Source organism: Equus quagga, chromosome 8 (genome assembly GCF_021613505.1).
Source record: "Equus quagga isolate Etosha38 chromosome 8, UCLA_HA_Equagga_1.0, whole genome shotgun sequence".
Lineage (NCBI taxonomy): Eukaryota > Metazoa > Chordata > Mammalia > Perissodactyla > Equidae > Equus > Equus quagga.
The window spans coordinates 112,618,595-112,641,110 of NC_060274.1; the positions used below are offsets into that span (position 1 = coordinate 112,618,595).

General features: G+C 41.3%; 1 protein-coding gene across 1 annotated transcript in view; it reads left to right on the forward strand.

The window, feature by feature from the left end:
* The first annotated feature begins 3,002 nt into the window (after nucleotides 1-3,002).
* Nucleotides 3,003-22,516, forward strand: part of LRGUK (leucine rich repeats and guanylate kinase domain containing) — a 70,694-nt gene continuing 51,180 nt past the window's right edge. Inside the window, 5 exon segments of the mRNA XM_046670647.1 lie at nucleotides 3,003-3,311; nucleotides 10,334-10,441; nucleotides 13,877-13,958; nucleotides 17,255-17,355; nucleotides 20,980-21,061. Of these exon segments, the coding sequence (XP_046526603.1) occupies nucleotides 3,003-3,311; nucleotides 10,334-10,441; nucleotides 13,877-13,958; nucleotides 17,255-17,355; nucleotides 20,980-21,061 (682 nt within the window).

Sequence of the window (22,516 nt, forward strand, 5' to 3'; positions counted from 1 at the left end):
CTTCAGCTCTTTACCCTTTTGACTCTCTGCTTCCAACAGCCTGTCCTGGATGTCCTCTCAAGAGAGGCACTCTCGAGTGTCATGGAGACCCTCTTCCATTTTCTCCTTCTCCTCACCCAAGGTGGTAAGGATACACAGCTATCACAGAAGACCCTGCTCTCCTGGATTATCATATCCCACTGCCTTTGCCCACCCCACTCCGCTTCCCTGGCCCCAGAAACCTGGGGTCTTCCTGCCTGGCTCCCAACAGATACACACACACACACACACACACACACACACACACACTACCATTTTCAGTATCTCATCAGGGCCAGACTGTCTGTGCCTCAAAATTACTTCCTGAGAAACTAATTCATACTTCTGGAGAAAGCAGAGTAATAATGGTTAAGATCAGGGCCTTTGAATCCAGGAAGACTTGAGTTAGAATTTTGGTTTGGACACAAATTGTGCAACTGGGCAACTTGCTTAACATTTTTGAGCATCATTCTTCTCCGTTGTAGAATGGGGATATCAATTCCTATTTCAGAGAGCAGTTGGAATAATTAACTGAGATGTGTATACTTAGCACCCTTAGCACAGGTCTGGTTTACAGTACGCATGAATAAAATGGAAGCGAATATTGATGTTTTATGCTAATAAGAAGAGTTTAGACAAAATATCCCCTCCCCTCCCCTCCTCTCCTTCTACCTAATTCTGTTGTCTCTACCTGGTAAAATAGCTTTTATAGAGACAATGCCTTCTATTTTGATGCCCTGAATCCCAAAGCAGGGCCTCTGGTCATACAATTCCAGCCTAGAGAGCATTTTGGTGAACTAGCAAGAACAAAGGTTGAGCAACAAGAGGTCTAGACTCTAGTTTCTGCTTGCCTGCTAACAAGGCGGGTGATTTGGGGCCAGTCATTGTCCCTGGAAGGCCATCGATTTCTTCTTCTGTGAAAGGAAAAGTTGGGATAAGATGCACCTTTAAGCTCTTTCTACTTCTGACATGCTATGACTCTATATGAAAGGGTCATGGCATAAAATGACCTTTTACTTATACTTTTACCTATACTTAAGAACTTTAACTGATACATGTTTTTTTCTTCTGAGACCTTGAATAGCTTTAACTCGCCTCACATTTTCTGCCCGCAAAAGTGGTAGATTAAGGTAGACTGTGGAGTGGGTCATCCTGGGTTTGGGCTTCAGCACCACCACTTGACTTTGGGCAAGTTATTTAACTTCTCTGGACTTCGGTTACCTTGTCTGTCAAAAGGGGAAAGACAGAGGGTAGATGTGAAGACGCAAAGAGACAAAACACTTGGAAATATATAATCCCAAATGCTCTAGTTTAATGTCCTGTAAGGCATTAGCTCGTTTTAACCTAGTGAACTTATTTCAGAATGTCTTTCTTCATGGACTATGAACACCCTGTTATCATCTTACTGGTTCCCTCATTAATTAATGAGTTGAATAAAATCTTTCACATGTGTTTCATTCTATTTTTGTATGAGAATCATGTTTTTAACCTTTTGAAGATTATTCTTCAACAGGTCCTAACTCTGCCTGAAGATACTTTCCTCGATAGTTTGACATTGGCAGAGTCTGCTTTGGTAGAAATGCTGATTAAGTTATTGAAAAAACAAAAACACACTGGGTTTCCATTTTTGTGTTTTCTGCCCTCTTCTTCCCTATGTCAGTTAGCTAGAGCCAGGTTCTACGGGGAGCGAGGGTGAGGAAAAATCCCTTGCAGGAGTCTCTACCCACTGGAAAAAAGAAATAAGCAAGCAGCAAGATGAGCCTAGAAAAAGAGAGACTTTCCCTGTGGCCTTTACATTTACGACTAGGAAGATAATGAAGGGAGGTAATTCTGAAAGCTTTATGTTAGTTTTACCGGTCCCTCAAGCACTGAGAAAGATAATAGTCAATGGATGGTGTCCGTAAGGATTTTTTCTCCTTCTCCCCTGACAGCCATTGACAGGATCATTTTGTATTTGCAACTGCTATCACTGAAGCATGGAGAAAAGGCCCTGTAAGGCCAGGAGGACAAGGGCAAGTTCCCTGCAAGGATCTCTATTGTCATCACTATGGCAATAATAGTTACTATAATTTTCATTCTGCTTTTCTAGAGACTGCCTACCTTGTGGAGCTCAAGGCTATGGGATTTGGGTCACATAAAATCACACTGGCATAAAATCATGCTTTGTAATCTTGCAAGAGTATTTTATAAAACTGCAAAGAGAACCTATGTAACGAGATAAAAATAATTACCAATGCAGGTCATTTGACTAATACAATTATTTATGGGATGCTAACAGCTTTTCAGAGGCTTTCAGATACAGCGTCAATTTGACAGTCGATTTTTTCTCTCCCTGTTTGGACTGTTAGACCACTGCCAGTTTTTCTCCCCAAGGACATGGCTTATCACGGCGCGGGTGGTGCGTGGGTGTGGGAGGTTGGAGAACGTAAATTAATTACAAATCAGCTCTCAGTCATCCTCTGGTAGTTTCACTTTATTATTCGCAATTAAATCATACGTACAGGAGCCATGCCTTCTGTTTCATTTCTGCACCCCCTCATCTCCTAACACTGCGCTCTGCGTGGAGTAATGTTTCAGTGTTACTAGTTTTCGGAGAGATAGCATTAGAGACCTCTAACACTTCCAAAGTGCCACTTTGTGGAAAGAGCCTCTGTGAATGAAGCAGGATGGGAGGCTCAGAGGCGATCTTAGGGTAGTATGAAAAATCTATGACGGTCTTTGAAGTCGGGAGAAAACAGTTGAAGACAAAAGGCGTGCGGAGAAAAGAGGTGAAAACGAGAAAGACAAGCAAAAAGAAACAAAGCCAGTGACTGACTGGACTAAAAAGAGAAAAATAATAGAACAGGTACACAAAAGGAAAGAGAAAGGCGCACGCCAGCAGCACACAGACAGCGGGGACGCGCGGAGGGGCGGAGACTACAGCTCCCAGAATCCCTGGCGGCGCCTCCTCCCCGGATGTCTCCTAGGCAACCCGGGTAAACAAGATGGCGACCTCCGGGAGAGATCCCCAGCGGCCGATGCCTTCCTCTCTCCAGGGAGGCTTAGGCAGTTCACGAGCTGGAGCCCAGTCGGTACTGTTGCGTTCAGAGAGAGATCGTCAGTCTGGCCCGTCTTTTTTTCCCATGGGGCAGAGACCGAAAGATAATTTTCTCAGAGCCTCCTCCTACCTGCTCCAGCATTTCGGTCGCCGCTATCAGGAGTGGGACGCAGACGGAGACAACGAGATCGAGGGCGAGGGAGAGACCGAAGCGGAATCCGAGGAGTCCTCAGAATCCGAAATGCCGAATTTGGAGGTGTGCCTGCCCCCGCATCGCCTATCCCCTCCCTCCCTTCTCCGGCCGTCGGGCCTTGCTCCTTCAGCCGCGGCCCCCAGGCGCCCCCCTCACCAGGCCAAGGCTGAGCCCATTTCTTGGCCTCTCGCCTCCAGGAGCGCCTTTTCCTGACCTTTCCGAGGCTCCCCGTCTCTTCTTCCCATTTCTGTTACCCCGTTTCCTCAACCCCTGCCTGAAATACCTCCAAGTGTCTCCATTATTTTTCAGGAGCACATTTGGTTTCTTAAGCGTCAGCTTACACAGCGCCGTTATGAAAAAGTATCTATTTGTGTGGAAGTTACTTACGGCTTTAACTTTTTCAAAATGATTCCTTCACAGTAGTGCATATGTTGTGACTAGGCAGAGTTCGTCTTTGGCATCCTCTCCACCTTTCCTGTGGACTGTGAAGTACTCCAACGCTCTCCCCCACTTCTGGTCCCTTCATCCTTCTTCCCCAGGAAAAAAAAAATTACTCACTTGAAATAATGTAAGTTCTTCCCCAAAGACTAAATGACTTAAAAGTTTAATATATTACTTCTGCCAGGGGCATATGACGCATTATACAAGCAACACACACACCCCAGAAAGGAGCCATAGAATGTTCAAACAGCCAGTTCACTGTAGGAGTATTTTAGGATGTGGGAAATGTTCTCAGCGTTTCCATGTGTATTGCCTAGAGTGACGGCTTTGCCTTTCACATTAATACAAATTCCGTCTTTTCTACAATACATGTTCTAACCACCACCCAATCCCACTTCTTTTTTACACTTATCGTCATCCTGTTCCTTCCTTACCTTGTTGCCTGTGGTCTTGTCCCTTTCCACTTCTCATCACATCACTTCCTTCTCTTGGCTTCTGATATATTATTTACTTTCTTTCAAAAACATAAACTGATTTGCTGCCTTTCAATAAACTATTAGGTTTTCCCTTTGTCTTGGCTGCCAGGAAACGCAGAATCAATATTTTTCTTAGATTAGGTTTTTCTCTCCCCTTTCCTTTACCTTCGTAGTATAAATTGCTTCAAATTCTTTTCAGAAGTAGATATAATACAGAGAAATCGAATGTTTCCAATATCCCCACTCTGTGATGTTCTTCTGATTTCCCCTCTTTGCATCTTTGCACCTTTTCTAGCCGCCTCTCCTCCTCGAGGTAAAACATGTTTCTCTTTGTGACGCCTGCTCTCTTTCACAAAGTACTTTCCTCGTTTGTCCTATTTCTTCTTATTCTCCCCTCTGTGACTTGCAATGTTCTCTGTTACTCTGATTCAGCCATGAACCATGTACACTCTTCCCCGACTTGGGTTCCCGTCTTTCATAATGTTCTTTTGCTCACTTTCAACATTTGGCCCATTTTTTCCACCCTTGTTCCCCGTTTTGTCTTTCCTCTTTTTCTATCTCTTTCCACATGTGCTGATTACATTCATTTTGCTTAAAGTGGACCAGAGAAAAATATTATTTCTGTTGTTCGTCTTCTGTTATTTACTTCGCTATCCTTAATAGTGACTATTGCAAAATTAGCAGTGTTTTTAGAACTTTGAGATGTTTGTATGGTTTCCACCAGCTTCCACCCCAGAGGAATTCACAAATGAATCACCGTTTACTTTATTATTCTAATTAACGCGTGCTCTTCGGCTGGGGATTCATTAGTACCGTTGTTAATCTGTCTTCAGTATGCCATCAACAAACCATTGAGGGGGTTGACTTGAACTAGTTATTCTTTTTGGCTCGTAGGCTGTGTGTGGAAAAAGTTTATTATTTCTTCCATTTACGTTCTAAATATTAATATTTATTTTGCGTTCTCACATTCTATTTTAGCTTTTTATAATGTCTCAATTAGTTTTAATAGGCTGAATAGACTGAAATGTTTTAAAAGGAAACATTTGGACTTTGATGTTCAGTAATTTATTTTCCATATCCTCTCCCGGTTAAGATTTACAAGGCTGTGATGGTCCCAATGAGTACTGAGGGCCTATCATGCAATTAGCCTCAGACTTCAAAAGCCCTTGTGAGCTTCAGGGAGGTAGTGCAGACCAGTTGTTTAGAATACTGCCTCTGGAATGAAAGATGCGTGTAAAGTCTTTTGTTAGTTATGAGGTTTTGAGCAAGTTACTTCGCCTCTCTCTGTTTCATCTGTAATATGGGAATTATAATGATACCTGTCTCATGGGAGAGTTGTAAGAATTAAATGAGATCCTATATGTAAAATACTTAGCATCATATATTATTTACACTGTTACAATACAAATAATTGGCCTATTTTTATCTGCTAACTACAGTTCATTAAATGATTTAATCAATTTAGCCTTCATTGAACAAACATTCATTGAATGATTGCTATGTGGGAAGCACTCTGACTAAATAGGGCAGAAGAAGTGTCTGGGCCCATGATATGTGTCTGATCCATGAAAACCACTTTTTGCCAGTAACTTACAGTGGGTAATAATGCCTACTCATTGGATAGTTATGAAGATTAAATTTAATGAGAAACTCTATGTTAAAGTTCCTAATATAGTGTCTGGTACAGAGTAGGCTCTCAAAATATTATAGAATTAATCCTTAGTAGTGACAGTCGTAATAGAAGAAGAAGAGAACATGATCATGGACATACGTGGCCTCTGCTCTCAAGGTGAGATAAGAATGTAAGTAAATCATAGCTGTTTAGCATGTGAAGTATTATATACAGAGATGTGTACAGTTGACAGCCGGATTGCAGGGATCATGGAAGATTTCAAGAGAAGTAGACCCTGTCTGAGTGGACAGGTGGTGTGTGGGCAGGCAGATGGCAGCCTTTCCTCCTGATGAGTTATAGGGGAGAACAGAAAAGCCAGCTGTGGGGACCAGATTGTGAAGGGCTCTGTGCTGTTGTATGGTCTGTGGACTTGAGTCTCTAAGCAGTGGGGAACTGCTCTGCTGGCCGAGTGGGATTAGATTAGAGGATAGTAAGTCTGGAGGCAAGGAGATGAGTGACAAGGCTCTAGCAATATATATGGGGGAGAGACAAGAGTCTGGATTAAGGCAATGGAAGTGGGAGTGGGGAAGCTAAAGATGAAGACATATTTCAAATATCTAAGAAGAGATGGTTACTAACTGACTATTAGAAGTCTAGGATGACTGCCAGGTCTATGCCATGGTCTGCGAGGATGTTAAGGCCATTAATTTCAATAGGAAACAGGATATATGAATCAGAGGACTCTGCAAATCAGGGTAGAAGGCCTGGGAATCATCAGCATTGGAGTCTGTGAGATCATCCAGGAAGAGAAGAGAGGAGAAGTGAAGAAGAGGGCCAAGGAAAGAAGTCTAGGGGTACAGGTGTTTAAGTGGCCAGCCAATGAAGAGCAATCAGGGAGGGGAAACTGGAAAGGACTGGTAAGAGAAAAAGAAGAAACAAGAGCTGTCTGATAGGGAAACCAAGGCAAGAAAGAGTCTCGAGAACATGGGAATGGGTTGTGCTGCCAGCACATTAAGTGGGAAGAAGCCTAAAAAGTGCTCCCTAGCTTTGCCTATTTGAGGTTCCTGGGAGACCTTGCCCATGTGGTTTTTGTGATGCAACAAAGGCAGAAGCCTAACTGAAGTGACTTGAAGAGTGAATAAAGGTGAAGAGGGGATCTAAAGGATGAAACAGTAACTCTGGAGGAGCTTGGTTTTGAAGGCAACTATAGCTACAGCTGCAGGAACATGCAGGACTGAGAGAGCCTTTTTAGGACAGCAGAGACTCACATACTTGTATAGTTGGAGAAGTGACAGGTTGGAGAAAGACAGTGAAGAATGACAGGTTGCAATCACAGGTGAAAGAGGGCAAAATTGATGGTCCCTGAGCAAGGTCCCTGAGGAAACAGAGGGAGTGGGGCCCTGAGTGTGAAGGAGAGGCTTCCTCTGAGACCTGAGAGAGAAGCATTAGGACAGGTGCAGAACATTGAGGGGTTAATGTCTGATTGTTTCTACTTTGCCTTGGAAGCAGAAGAGAAGGGCATCAGCTAAGAGTGAGGACCAAGGAGTGGAGGCACCATGCATCTTGAGGAGAGTGATGAAGACTTGACTAGCCAAGGTGGGGAGTTGAAAGGCAGTTGATGAAGAATGGGAGACTGTCTAATAGCATCAAGGTCCAGCTAAAAGTTGCCTTTAGAATGGCACCAGCATGCATGGGTGTGGGGCCCTTCCCAGCTCACTCAGCAGCTCAGGGAGAGGAGTAGGTTTATTAGGTCATTTAACCCATATTTGAGTGCCCACCATGTACTAGGTGCTGTATTCCCCCTTCCCACTTTGTGCTCCAGCTATTTTGAACTCTTTGTTGTTTCCCCAATGGGCCACGCTTGTCTTGGCCTTTGGGATTCTGTACATGTTGCCCCTGTTGCTTGCAAGACCCTTCTTGGCTCTTTTTTCCTGCCCTTTCTTCCCCTTTGCCAGAATAACTCATAACTTTGGGTCTCAACTTAATCACTCTTTCCCCAGGAAGCCTTTGCTAACCTCCTGCTCCCACTAGAACTAACATAAAATGGGTGCACTGCTTCTAGACAAAGCACTCTGCTTACCTGTATTGTAATATTTATCAAACTCCTGAAATTGCTTATGTACTTGTCTGTCTCCCAGATTGAACTGTAAATCCCTTAAGGATAGGCACCATATCTTATTCATAATTCTCTCCACTGAGTGGAGCATAGTGGCTGGCATGTGCTTGGCATGCTATACAGATTTTTATCCCAAATGAAAGATGAACATGACACAATCCCTGCCTTAGCGCAGCGGTTGATTGTGATCTTGATTCAGGTTTTGGTATGTATGCAGTAGTTGCAGTCAGAGGACAAGAAATCAGAGACTTGAGGGCAGAGAGATGCTGAAATTGTCCATGGGATATGCATTAGGGAAGGAAATATAGTTAGGAGGGGACAGATAGACTCTGAGAAAGAGAAGGATGAACAGACTGGAGATTTTGTTGTCATTAAAGAACAAGTTCAGTAGGTGTTGGAAAGGTTGAAGGATAGGCAGTTGTAGAATCAGAATACTGGAATACTGTATGTGGAATACTGGCTTCTGAGGTTTCTAGGGTGGAGCAGTTTGGCATGATGAGTAGGTCCAGGGCATCGCCATGGGAGTGAGTGGCTGAAGTTGGGTGGAGACCATTTTTAAGGTTTCTGGACTTGGGAAAGTAATGTGCGTATGTGCATGCGCTTGGAGTAGTAGGGGTGTTGAATGGCCATCCTTAGGGATTCTGAAGCCACCCAAGATAGGGATAGGGCTTGTAAAGGTCTGAAAATGACCAAAGACCAGAAGGGAAAGGCATGATACTGAGAATGGCAGGAACCTCAAAGGAGGTGTGATAGGGTTGCCATGGGGGGGGTCTTGTCTTGGGGTTCTGGGAAAATGCTGACAATGTGGCCTGTCTCCATATCAATGGCTATGTTGAGAAACGGACATCCACCTACTATAAGTGAGGGATGCAATATCTTCTCATTTCCAGGAAATGGAGGGAGTGGGTCAGGTAAACTACAGAGGTTCAGGTGGAAAGTTTTGCAGGGAAGATAACACTCCCCCACGTCTTTTCTTTCCCAGGCCTTATATAAGAAATTGGAACTTTATTTAGAAAAGTAGATATCTTTCCCTCACTTTGTGGACAAGTTGATTGGTATGGATGAATGAAACATTACGATATGGAATTTCCGACTTCGTCAATTGGTAGTGACAACTATCATTTATTGGCAACACTTGCTGTGTTCCAGGCACTGTGCTAAGAGCTTTACATACACTTTTTTATTCATTCTCCCCAAAACATTAAAGGAAAGTAATAACATTTCCTATTTATAGATGAGGAATATGAGGCTCGGAGAAAACTTTACATCCTCAAAGTCATGCATCCAAAATGGCAGATCTGGAGTTCCACCCGAGCCTGCCCATCCCCAAAGCCTGGATGCTATCTCAATGTGGGCAATAATTTGCTTCCCTAGGGTAGTGGAAATCTGGGGAGAAAGAAACTCTTTACACTAGCACAAGCCTACATACTTATGTCATCAGTCCCAGCAATCTGAGCAGCATTGTTGGTTCCTGAATTAATATAGATTACCTGGAAAAGGGTATTTTGCTATCATAGTCCAAATACTAGTCATGGTTAGTTATACTGGTGTGACTGGTATGATTTCTGTATTTTGTGTCCTCCTTCTGATGTCATTGTTAATGTGTTGGTCATTATGGAGTTGAAGACACACAAACATTAGGACCGACTCACCTGTTGTCTCTTCTGTTTGTCAGTATTGGGGAGCATGTCAGATCACCACTGGTCCACAGATGTCTACAGACCAAGAGCCAACCTCCTTATGGAAATTGTCATTGCCCTTTTAATAAATCTTACAAATTGTATAAATCCAGCAAAATTAGCCAATAGGAAGTGAACTGGGGACCTGTTTTCTCCAGAATACCAAATTTAGAGAAGTAATTGCCTTAATTTGAGGTAATGATTGTTTGAGGTGTGGGCGAGCAGTTAAGTGTAGTGGTTAAAACTGCCTTGGCGTCAGACAGATTTGGGTTTGTATTCTGGCTCTGTCACATACTAATTATGTGGTTTCAGGCAAGTTAACATCTCAAAGCCTTAGTTTCCTCATTTGTAAAATGGAGCTAAGAGTACCTACCTCAGGGTTCTCAAGAGGAATAAATGAATTTATCCATTGAGAGTTCTTAGCACAGTGCCTGGAACAGAGAAGCACTCAGTCAATGTAGCTATAATTACTAATGCTGATGCTTCTACTGCTATTGTGTTCATTCCACTTGGAATACCTAATGCAAGTGACCACCTAAAAATTCAGTTGTAATAAAAACATTGATTTGATAGGTATTTATTTAATTATTCATAATATTTGTGTCCTTAACACAGAATTTTCTTTGGGGCTGGTAAATTTTGGAAGGCTCCGCACCTGGATACGTAGTATACTAAATAAGTGGTGGATACAATGAATTAGATAGTTTCTTTGCCAATGGAAGCCCTTTCTTTGTTCACCTAGCTCTCTGGTTTCTTTGCAGGAGGAAATTGATGGGGTCCTGAGAGAGGATGTCGTGGCTGGGGCACTTCACCAATTGGGGCGCTCAGGCTCTGGGACCGAGCAGGTCTACCTCAATCTAACTTTATCAGTGAGTATGACAACATTGCCATTGGCTGGCTACATCTTGACGCTGGTTGGACCATATCCATTTTCTCTAGTACTCATAGCTTTTGTGGTGGTTCCAAATTTCAGAGTCTTTCATTTGCTGGAGACTGGCAATAAGAGTTACTTATGTAAATGTCAGACATCAAAGAGCCTGGCCAATCCAGCAATCAGCCCTCCAAATTCCTCTGTTTCCATTCCCTTCACAGTCTATTTCTTTCATCTTAAGTAGTCTATATTATAGTAATCAATGCCTCCTTTCCAGAAGGTTGAATTTGATTCTGTAAAACCAATCAAAAACTCTTTAAGAATTTTCTCTCTGATCAGTGCCAGGACTAAAATTTATATCTGAATCCAAGGGAACAAAGTATTTTGGTATTGACTTTTCCCCTCTAAGCATGTCAAGAAATAAATAGCTTTGAGCTAGAGCTACCTTTCCAAAAGATACCTATTATTAATGAAAAAAAAAATATTCTTATTCATCAATTTTCAAGATTTCGATACTAGCACAGAATCTTAGCTCCAGTTTTATCATAAGAGAAGCTATAAGAACAGAGTACTCAGAGTATTTTAGCTTCTTTCCTTCTTTTGTTTCTCCATAGTCCTAGGAAAAAATTAATTTTATTTTTTATTTTATTTATATATTTAAATATATAATAAATATATTTAATAATAAATATTTAATAAAATAATAAAATAAAATACTAAATAAATATAAATAAAAATATTTATTATTTTTGCTAGGAAGCAAACTCCTCTTGCTTCCTTATATTGTAAAGCATTAAGTATTCCTTGGAGAGCCACAGAGTAAATGCAGATACATAGGTGAAAAAAGTGTACTGAAATTTTTTCATAGCACCATAATTTAGCTAAAGTATAGATAATTCATAGCAAGGCTCTTCTGTCTTGGATTTGAACTAGTAAACTATCCAAGAAATGTTAAGCTCTTTTCACCCATGCTGGTTCCACGGTGTGTCCTTTGAGGACAGCATATTAAGGCTCTAATCTTTTACTGTTTTCACTTTATAACATTTTTTGGATGACTCAGCCCGTCAGGCAGTAGCAGACAGGGAGCACCCTGTGTGCATTGCACTGTTAGGCATTGGAATGGTAGGTAATTCCAGCAGCCAACACATCCCACACAACTCCCTTTCAATCAATATTCTGCTTATGTACGTAGTGCTATGCCTTAAATTGATCTATAGAAAACAGCAATCCTTTAAATCTTATTTCAGCTAGATGGACTGAAGTTTAACTTACTTTGCCACTGACCTCCTTACATTTGAGATATTACATGTTGAATTACTTTGCCTTAATAACCTGTCTTACTGAATACACTTTCTCAGGGGTGCCTGGTTTAGTGATTTCTTTTCCCCTTATATCTTATTTATATTATGTGTTATTTTTTACTTTCTCTTATTACTTATGTACCTAGCTTCTCTCCTTTCAAAGTTACATGTCTTAAGGGCACAATATGGCTCTCTTTCATCATTGTATTTCTCACCATGCTAAGCACAATGCCTTGTATACAGTAGGTTTTCAGTAAGTATTTATTTGTTACTGTTCTAGTGGCCATCATTAAACATTCTTATCGTTATTGTATTTGAGAACTTGCTTTTTTAGTTTTTTTTTTAGGAAGACTAGCCCTGAGCTAACATCCATGCCCATCTTCCTCTACTTTATGCGTGGGACGCCTACCACCGCATGGCTTGCCAAGTGGTGCCATGTCTGCACCTGAGATCCAAACTGGTGAACCCCGGGCTGCCAAAGTGGAACGTGCGCACTCAACTGCTGTGCCACCTGGCCAGTCCCTGAGAACTTGCTTATAATGACACTTCCTTGGTTGGCTTTTTCTGATTCTGACATCACAACATAAACCAGTGATGTGAGTCTGTTCCGAGGGACCAAATTCCCCTCCAGCTCCTCTTGAAGTTCACTAGAAGCCAGTGTAGAGGAGTAAAAACTATCCTCTACCCTCTAGGTCCTTCTGGCTGATCTAAGAATTAAATTGACATGAGACAGAATAACAGGAGAAAATCCAACAAAGTTTAAGAATATGTACACATGGGAGAAACTCAGGAGAATGAATAACTTGCCAAAATGGCAAACGCCACCATCTTAAATACCATTTTCAGCTAAACACAAAGGAGAATATTGTGGGTAGTGGTTTGGGACTTCAAAGGGGAGGAAGACAATTCACATGGAGATGGAAATGCAAGTGTTTGGCAAATAAATGTTTGCTGGGCCATCTATAGACAGTGTGACCTGAGAGAGAATTGTGTTAAAAATGGGCTTAGCAAGCATCCTCCCAGTCTGCTGTACCCAGAGCTGTCTATGGTGATGGCCTGTCCTGGGGCAGGCCTTCTGTCTTAAATTCTTGTAGGCAGTTAGGGGAAAGATCAAAGTTTCTTTCAGCATCTTTTGTCCTTAAAATTAATCAAGCCAAAGAGACACATTTTGTAGTGGCAAATTCTGATCCCCACACAAGATTTCATGGAAAGAGTCTTGGACAAGGATTCAGGAGACTTGGACTCACTTCTCTATCCGTGACTTGCTAGGTGATTTTAGGCTGTTTACATACATTTTGTGCCTCATATTCTTCATCTCTAAATTGGGAATAATCTGCCCTACGGATCTCAGGTTTGTTTGATCTGATGAGATTATTGTAGGAGAGCTTTGAAATTCATTGAAAATGAACCCTGTGAAAGTGTAGGTGGTATCGTTATTAATGATCTCCCGATTAGGTGTGAGCTCTCTTTAACATTTCATTTAAATTCTAGGCATTTGCTTTTTCTTTTCTTCTGCTAGATAAAGGCTTTGGCTTTATCACTATTATGTGTGGGGCTTTTTTAACATAGAACTCTGCTGTAAAGGTCTTCATGACACCGCTTTAATTTGCCTTTTCAGGTTGTATTTTCTTCTTGCTAACAACACTAATTTTCTAAGGTATTATTTTCTTCAGAGGAATGCGTTTTTTGATGGTGTATGTAGTCTGTTTTGAGATCCTATTAGTAGTAGGCTTCAGATTTTGCTCTCTCACTTCTACCTTACTTTTGAAAGAAATTCTGGATTCCTTTTTTTTTGAGGAAGATTAGCCCTGAGCTAACATCTACCACTAATCCTCCTCTTTTTTTTTTGCTGAGGAAGACTGGCCCTGAGCTAACATCCATGCCCATCTTCCTCTACTTTATATGTGGGGCACCTGCCACAGCATGGCTTGCCAAACGGTGTGTAGATCTGCATCCAGGATCAGAACTGGTGAACCCCAGGCCGCCAAAGCAGAATATGTGAACTTAACCACTATGCCACCAGGCCAGCCCCCTTGGATTTCTTTTGTCAACTATTATTTCTAGATGTCATGAGAAGGCTAGTACTAACCTGTTAAAACAACATTAAAGGCTTTTACCTTTCATTTTCTTAGGGATATGATTTAATTGACGTTAGCATTCTCTGTGGATATGTTCACCTACAGAAGTTGGATCTTTCAGTAAATAAAATTGAAGGTACGTAATTGTCATTCTAGTAAATTGATGGATCACTGAATTATTTCCAAATTTAAGCTTTGCAGTATGTAATATAGTTTAATGCTAAAAAACTTGATATAAGTACTATTGTGGATCAATTTATATATTGTGCCTCTGCTTTCCATGTAAAAAAGGCACCAATGACTAATGAGTAAAGAAAACAGCACAGGTCAGCAAACATGTGATCTTATCTTATGGTTGAGAGGCACTTGGTGATACTGGAGAGTACCAGATGGAAGGTTTGCTTTGCTTTTTCCTTTTAAGAGATGAATTGTTCCTTCTTTAATACTTCCTGAATATTTGATGATTCCCTTTTCTTTCCTTCTATTAGTTTATTCAGTGTAGATGACTTGGTCTTTTTTCGTTTTTCCTTTAATGAATTCTTTTCTTTATTTTGCGTTTGCACCTGCATTTTAATCCTGGCTGGCTACTTCCGTTCTTGTGTGAGCACCAGGAATTCACAAGTTAATTTTCCCCGTCTTCTTACTGTCTCTGGATATTTAGCTGATCCTTTTAACTCTAACTCTGCCATTTTTAGTTCTGTATAACATATATGTTGTGACACCTTGTTCACATTTAGTGACATTAGTCACATTTTCTTCAAAACTTAATCCTCGGTTCTAATTTTCTGAACTTATTTGAAGTTAAAGTGTACAATTTCTTTTCTTTAGACTTCTAGGGGAGGAAGCAAATCCTTATTTCTGATCTGCTTTCTTGACTGATAATCTTTCTACTCACTGCTTTAGCCTGTCTTTTTTATGACAATTAAATATTGCTGATATGGTCTTCTCTGGCTCATTTTTAATTTTTTCCACTCACATGACTGCAATAATTAAAATCCACTTTCATTTCAATGACTAAAAAATATTCTAGCATATTTTAATTCTTAAAATGCTACTGTTTTTGAAATTTTTTTTATTCCAGTTTTATAAAACTGCCTTATGGAAGATTACAAACATGTACACAAGTAGAGAGACGGTTGTAGTGAATACTCAGGTTCGATAATTATCTGCCCTTGGCCCATCCTCTTCATCTATACCTCCCTGCCGCCCTTCCCCAGAGTTATTTTAAAGCAAGCGCCACATATCATAGCATTGGAAAGACTTTTTTAGTGCTGCTGGTGGGACCGCTCCCTGCGCCCCACATCTCCTGGGTTGGTTTCATTTACTGGATAAGGAATTGCAGAGTGGTGGGAGTCTTCAACAACGCTTAGTGCTAGCAAAGAGGAAAATGTGCCTTCATACCCTCGCCGCTTGAGCAAGGAGTCCACAGTTGCCAACGAGGCTTTCCTCTTCAGATCAGTCTTCTTTAATCTTTTATGGCCCATTTGATTAACTCATCAAGTGCTTGAGAACACACTGTGTTAAGTACAGTATATTTCTCTTTTTGTGAGGACAGCTTTATGGATGATCTGAGGTAGACCAAGTTTCAACTTGCATCAGAATCACCTGGGGCGGTGGGCTGTTGGAACATGGATGGCTGTGCCCCACTCTCACAGTTTCTGATTCAGTAGATCTGGGGTGGGACTTGAAATGTACATTTCTAATTAGTTGCTGGGTCAAGCGGATGCTGCTGGTCCAAGACCACACTTTGAGAACCACAGGTGTAGACGTGAGGAGCTCCTGCCATCTGGTGGACACAGAGGTCACTACACTGATAGGGAATGAACAGGCCCACCGGAGTTAGATGGCCAGCAACCCAGACCGTGGATTTTTTTCTGTCAGTGATTTGGCCATTTACAATGAAAGCATTGGCCATCTACAAAGTATGAACTGTACTTGCCATCTGTTTATCTAAATGGTAGCTGCTCCTTTTGCTTCAAGACAGAACTCCATGGTACAGCACTTACCTGCCCACAGAAAGATGGGAGTATGGTGGCCAGTGGAAATTAATGGTTGAGACCACTCCTGGAAGACACAGAGCTGAGCTCAGAATGGACAAATAGGCAAAACTTGTAAAGCAATGACAGTTTCTCCTTAGGGTTTCCCTCCCAGGCAGCCTCCCTGGGCTCACTCACTAATTCCCACCCAAGTGTTAATGTTTCAATGTATTGTCCCTCCTAGATTGATTTCATAAAAAAGACAGGCTAAAGAAGGGTGCGGTTTAGACCAGAGAAGTGAAGTAGAAATTGGTGGGGATCTTCTGGCCTCAAGGACCCTTGAGAGGGAAAGATGTTGCAGGAGGTGGGTGGGGAGGTGACCCTCACATTGTCTGTTCCACCCACTCCAGGGCACAACCCCAGCCGCTCGGCCTTGCTTCCTTCTCCTAGGCTGGATGTGTCTTTGCCACCTGGTGAAAGGTAGACGCACATTGCTTGGTGTGGAGGTTCCAGTCTCCCACCAGGGACATCCTTGGAGGAGGTGTAGTTGCTGGGTCTATGACCTAGAATGAGAAGACAAGGAGACATTATTATTACCATTGTCAGGTGGAGAAATAAGTCACTGGCAGAGACAGACAGTAAACCCGCATCCTGTGATTCTTCCTGAGGCTTCCCTGATGCCTCCTGCTGCTTCCAAGTGCATCTGCTGGAAAGTGGCAAAGAAAGGCAACACAATACTTCACCATGTTTATCCTTTACATGCAATTTCCTTAGGAGTGAATATTAGCACTATAGTCTTTTTCTTAGTATTCGAATTTCAGAATATTTGCTTGGGATAAAATGCAAAACTCAGATATGTGTCTGAACCAATGCACAGTCGAAGTAAAATAATAGCAATCATTTAAATCACTTCAAATAATTAATGAGATTTAGGATTAAGTCCAACTAAAACAAAATTTAATTTATAACGAAGCAAGTTCTCTAATTGTGGCATTTTCCGTCTTTCTGAAAAGACCTAATTTAGTTATTTAGGGACTAATTGTCAAGAGGATTGTCTAAGGCTTTAGTTCCTCATCCTTTCCTCCATGACTGGCAACCTTTGAAGCATTTGACTGATCGCAGCTTGTGGGAGAGTGAGCCGAGACACAGAGGCGGCCTCGGTCATATTTTACCTGGCTGTCTTGGAGAGGGGGATGGAAGAGGTGGGGAGGCCCTGGGGAGGAAGGTTAAATTGTAGGCTCATGGAGAGTTTTCCACACTGTGTGTGTGCACAGTGTGTGTACATGTGCATTCCACACACTCCTGTTTTTATTCATTTCACTCATCTGGAATGACTAAGATGTGCTTGCCTCTGACAATTTTAAAAATTTTCTGATATAGCATATGCTATTTTTAATGACTTTGTATGACTTTTATTTTATTGACTTACCTTATTCTGTATTTATTTTTCCCCCAGATTTGTCTTGTGTGAGTTGTATGCCTTATCTTCTAGAACTTAATGCTTCTCAAAATAAACTGACTACATTCTTCAATTTCAAGCCACCCAAAAATCTCAAGGTAGACTTTATCAATATACCAACTACCTATCTTAACTAGTTTGCAAAGTATATTAATAAGCAAAACAGCACTAAAATAGAGAATTCAGAAAGAATAAGATGTAGGGGTAAATAATATTAGTATCTGAGATGAAATAAAAAAGGAGAAGGATTCGTGTATCATTTATTTTGGAAAAGGGAGATGGTTTATCAACAGATAATCTTTTTAGGGATCTTTGAAAACCTAGAGTTCAAACTGAAGAACTAACTTCCTTCTGTTCGCTCTCCCTCATCTAAATACTAGCTATTATTTGTATATGTTTATCATAGCAGAACAATTTTATACCTGAAAATGTGTAAAAATGTCTGGGGCGCTCAAATTTTGCCCTCCTTACTTATCCAGCCTTTAGTTTTTTTAGAAACCAGTGATTTCAGATCCTCATTCTTGCTTCTCTGAATTTGCTTTTGCATTTCAGAGGCAGAAATAAACGGTCTGTGAACAGAGGTTGATGGAGCAGCTTGCTATACTGTAGAGTGCCGTGTCTCACGCTTTCATGCGCACACGGATACACTGGGGTTCTTGTGAAAATGAGCTTCTTGACCCAGTAGGTCTGAAGTAGGGCCTGAGACTGTAATGTCTAGCACCTTTCCAGGTGATGCCCCTACTGCTGGTCCATGGACCACACTTAAGCAGAGAGGTCATAGATTAGTGGTTCCCAAGCTTTTCTGCACATTGGAATTACCCAGGGAGTTTTAAAACCTCCTGATGCCTGTATCCCACTGCCAGAGATTCTGATTCAAGTGGTCCAAGGTAAGACCTGGGCATGGGAATTTTTAAAAGACCCCCAGGTGGCTCTAAAGTGCCGACAAAGTTGGGAATCATTGCCACAAGCTTAAGATGAATGTTCTTCTATTGGACTCAAATATTTCATCAAAAAGTTACTTTTAGGAATGGTCATCAACCATTGCCCTTTATCATGCATTAGTTTTATGTTATTTACAAACCAAATTAACTTAGATCCAAAGTGTTCTGCTGGGGCTTGCACAAATATGCAAAATCTGTTTGAAATTAAGAATCTGATTCCCCCAGACTGCCAGTGAGACACCTTCTTAATTTTTCTTCTGTTCTTTCACGTCACTCCATCTTTATCAGTAGTGTGTTTTTTCACTATAAAATTATAGCTATTGCCAAGATGACATCTCTTTGTCCAAATAAGCCACATCAAGTGCCCATTTGTACTCAGTCTGGGGCCACATGGTCTCCAGGTTGGCAGGAATTGTATTTGCAGGGCTGTTTCAACTCTGCCTTCTTTGCTGTCCCATTTTGCCTTCTCCCCCACCCCAGGGAGTCAGTCATGACACCAGCGTGACCCTTGCCCTGGGAAAAACTTCCTTGGAGTTCTTCCATTCACACCCTACCTCACCCCACCCGCACAAGAAGATTCCACAGATGAACAAAAACAAATCGGACACCCCATCTAAGGTTCCGAGCTCCCAAAGAATTAAGAGTAAATGTATTGGTAACTTTTGAGAAGTGCTTAGAAAGTTCCAGACTGCCCCTGAGGAGGTGCTTCAGCTCTCTGTGAGCCCTCTGTGAACCTGGGAGGCAATGATGGAGGTGTTCCAGTGTTTTCAGTGCATTATTTTATTTAATCCTCTCAACAAAGCTCTGAGGCAGCTGGAACAGTCCCATTTTCACAGATGAGAACACTGAAGTCTAGAAAGGTTAAGTAACTTACTTAATCTTTCCCGGGAGCCAGCAGGTCTGGGATTGAACCCGATGCCTGAGACCCAAAGCCACATCTTCCCAGTAAATCAGGCTCATGGACAGCGTCCCATCCTCTTGGAAAGCTCTGTTTCCTTTTCATTTATTATGTAAGGCCTCGTGCCAGCAACCAGAGAAAACATACATTTCCTAAAGAGCAGGGGCTTGTTCTTGCACTTTTTGTATTTCCTGGAATGCTTTTGTTCTCAGGAGGTATAGAAGGTTCATTTGATTGTTGGGTACTTCCTACAAGGCTTGGGTTCCAATGGAACTCCCAGTGGGAGTCAGAGCGGTATTATAAGCCTTTTAAGGTCTCTCCACAGACCTAATATCATAGGTGTGAAGAGGGCACAATATTGGCATATGGCCCGACAGCGGTATAGCTGATAGATACGAGCAGACACAGCTATGGCACAAGAATGAACGGTGTTGATGAAAAAGTATCAGTTATAAGCAAGCCCGGAAAATTATGTTTATTTATAGTCCATCATTATTATAGAGAAAAAAAATGAATGTGAAACTTCATTACATCATGCCAAACTGACCTCTTATTTCAGTCATGGTATGCATTTTACATAGTTGCAATTTGTACACGCGTAAAATTTTGTGTTCTGATTTCTTTTTGTTTTTTAAGATTTTATTTTTCCTTTTTCTCCCCAAAGCTCCCCCGGTACATAGTTGGATATTTTTAGTTGTGGGTCCTTCTGGTTGTGCTGTGTGGGACGCCCCCTCAGCATGGTTTGATGAGCGGTGCCATATCCGTGCCCAGGATCCAAACCAGTGAAACCCTGGGCCTCTGAAGCAGAGCGCGCTAACTTAACCAATCAGCCACTGGGCCAGCCCCTCATTTTTTTTTACAAACAATATTTTGTTTGCACATTTCTGCTTCTTCCATGGTCCTCAAGCTTGTATTTTACTGACTAGTTCTGTTGCCACATTGCAATCATTTTAGCCGGTTGTCTGCTCTTGCCCTTGGCGTTGTTTTCAAAAAAATTTTTTTTGGATTCAGTATTTAAAGTTTTCAGTAAAGTATTTAATACATTGATAAAGTAACCGTGGTACATTTTTGGGGGTGGAATCACAGTTTTAAAGGGCACAAAAAGATGAGAATTGTGCTTATTGTATAGTTGCTTGCTGGTTTTCCAGAAAATGATTGCAGTGTCCCCAGCAAGTTATCAATGCAGGGCTTCAAAAAAGTTGGGTTTTCCTTTCCTTTTTAAAAAAGAAATCATTTTTGCTTATCTTTTGCCGGTAGGTGAATAATTAAACAAAGTTACTTAATGTTGCTTTTCTTTAGTCTCATATTTTTGAGTAGGAACAACTGATGTTGCTAAAATAGTCAGTTTTGAGAAAGAGTGTTAAGTGAAGAGGCATGGCCTGAGGGGTGAATAAGAAAGATTTTTCTGGCATTTAGGGGGTAGCATGGGAGAATACATTGAGATCGAAATAGAAAAGGCAAAGAAAAGAGAAACAAGATATGCATATAAACTAAGTGAATAGAGTTTACAAGGCATTAGAGAAAATGAAAGAAATGGTGGTAACTAAGGGTGAAATTGAGGTAAATCCTGAAGGAAGATCAAGAAAAATTGAAGTAAATGCTGAAAACGGAGAGAATAGCTACAGGAATTGAAAGTGTTGAGGTTTCGAGGATGTCTGCATGGCCGCAAGGAGGGGGTCTTCTCCTCAGCATCCCTCAAGGGGACAGACAAGGATCCTACTTAGAAGATGATTCCATATGGGTAAATATGACAGCCTGAGTGTATTTTCAATAGTGAATTCTAACCCCACATCCAAAACTACATTCTTCTTGTGCAATTAATTATTATGTTTAAGATAAAAATGAAAAATGAAGTGTGATATATGTTCTCTTTTTCTCATCAGAAGGTGGATTTTTCCCGCAACCAAATATCTGAAATGTGTGATTTGTCGGCATACCAGGCTCTCTCTAAACTAATTTTGGACAGTATCCTTTGAATGAGTAATGGGGAAAATTTGGTTAATAGGCCCATTAATAAATGTGTATCAGATGACATGGAATAGCACCAGATAAGCAATTTGCTAGTGATGTGTGGCTCATTGAAATGATTAAGAATTGATATTCACAAAATGAGGAAAGATTTTATTTGCCAAGGAGTGGGATTGCAAGTCAAAGCTTGCCAAGCGCATCTTATATCCGAAAAGCTAAGTAGGACAGTCATTCTTCTGATTAACATAGGCTTATCTTTAAGTCTAGAACCAGATAAGAAGTTCTGTTTTAACTGGCTCCTTTTCAAATTTACTTAAACCCGTGCCCTATTTTATATAAATTCAATATCTGAAAATCCAGATAAAGCCAAAAGGAAAATTAGTGATTAGTTATTTCACAAAAGAATTCGTACCAAGCTCCCTTTAAATAGCGAGCATCTCTAGTGTGTTTAAAATATCTATTGATTTAAAAAAAAAAGCAAAACCAACAGCTTTTGGTTATCAGCCTACTTCAGGAACATATCTATTGCACGAGTCAGGCTCCCATGCAAACAGCACCTACTGTAAAGTAGGCGGCAACCTCCAGCTTCTGGAGCTTAGGGGGTTAATTGGGGATCTGTGAGTTTAATGAGCTCGAGTCTCTTCTTTACACCAGGGGCTGATGTTCTCTGGGTGATGGGGGAGCAGCACCTTCTCTTTCTCAGTAAGCATCTTTCTACCTCCCTGAGGATTTTTCAGGAGAGAGTGGAGAATGAAGTGATTGCCCTTGGGTGCCTCATTCCAGGGATGTGGCAGCAGCTGGTACACACTACACTCGTAATAGGGCTGAGATGTGGGGAGAAGGGAAGGTACATTTTCTTGAAGACATATTTTGTAGAAAAAAACCTTTATTCATAGATGGAAAGCTTATAACACCGTACCACTCTCTTTAGAACTTGTGTGTGAAAATAAGCAATGAATAGACATTTAGATGGTGCTCTCGAAATGAGAAGTTCTCCTGAACATAGCCTAATGAGAAAATGAAATGTTTGATGACAAACTAAAAGTAGTATACATTAGCAGCACCTGTCCACAGAACCTCGCTTTATGCTTCAGTGTCATCTAGATTGAATTTGCAAAGAGATAGAGTCTGACAGCCCAGAAGCCGTGTGGCTCAGAAATCCACTCATCTCAGGCCATCTAGAAGAAAGCTGCTCAAGGAGGACCAGCAGCACCAGCATTGCCTGGAACTTCTTAGAAATGCAGCCTCTTGGACTCTATCCCAGAACTATGAAATCAGAATCTGCATTTTTTTTTTTAAACAAAGATTAGCCCTGAGCTAACATCCACTCCCAATCCTCTTCTTTTTTGCTGAGGAAGACTGGCCCTGAGCCAACATCTGTGCCCATCTTCCTCTACTTTATATGTGGGATGCCCTCCATAGCATGGTTTGATAAGCGGTGCGTGGGTCTGC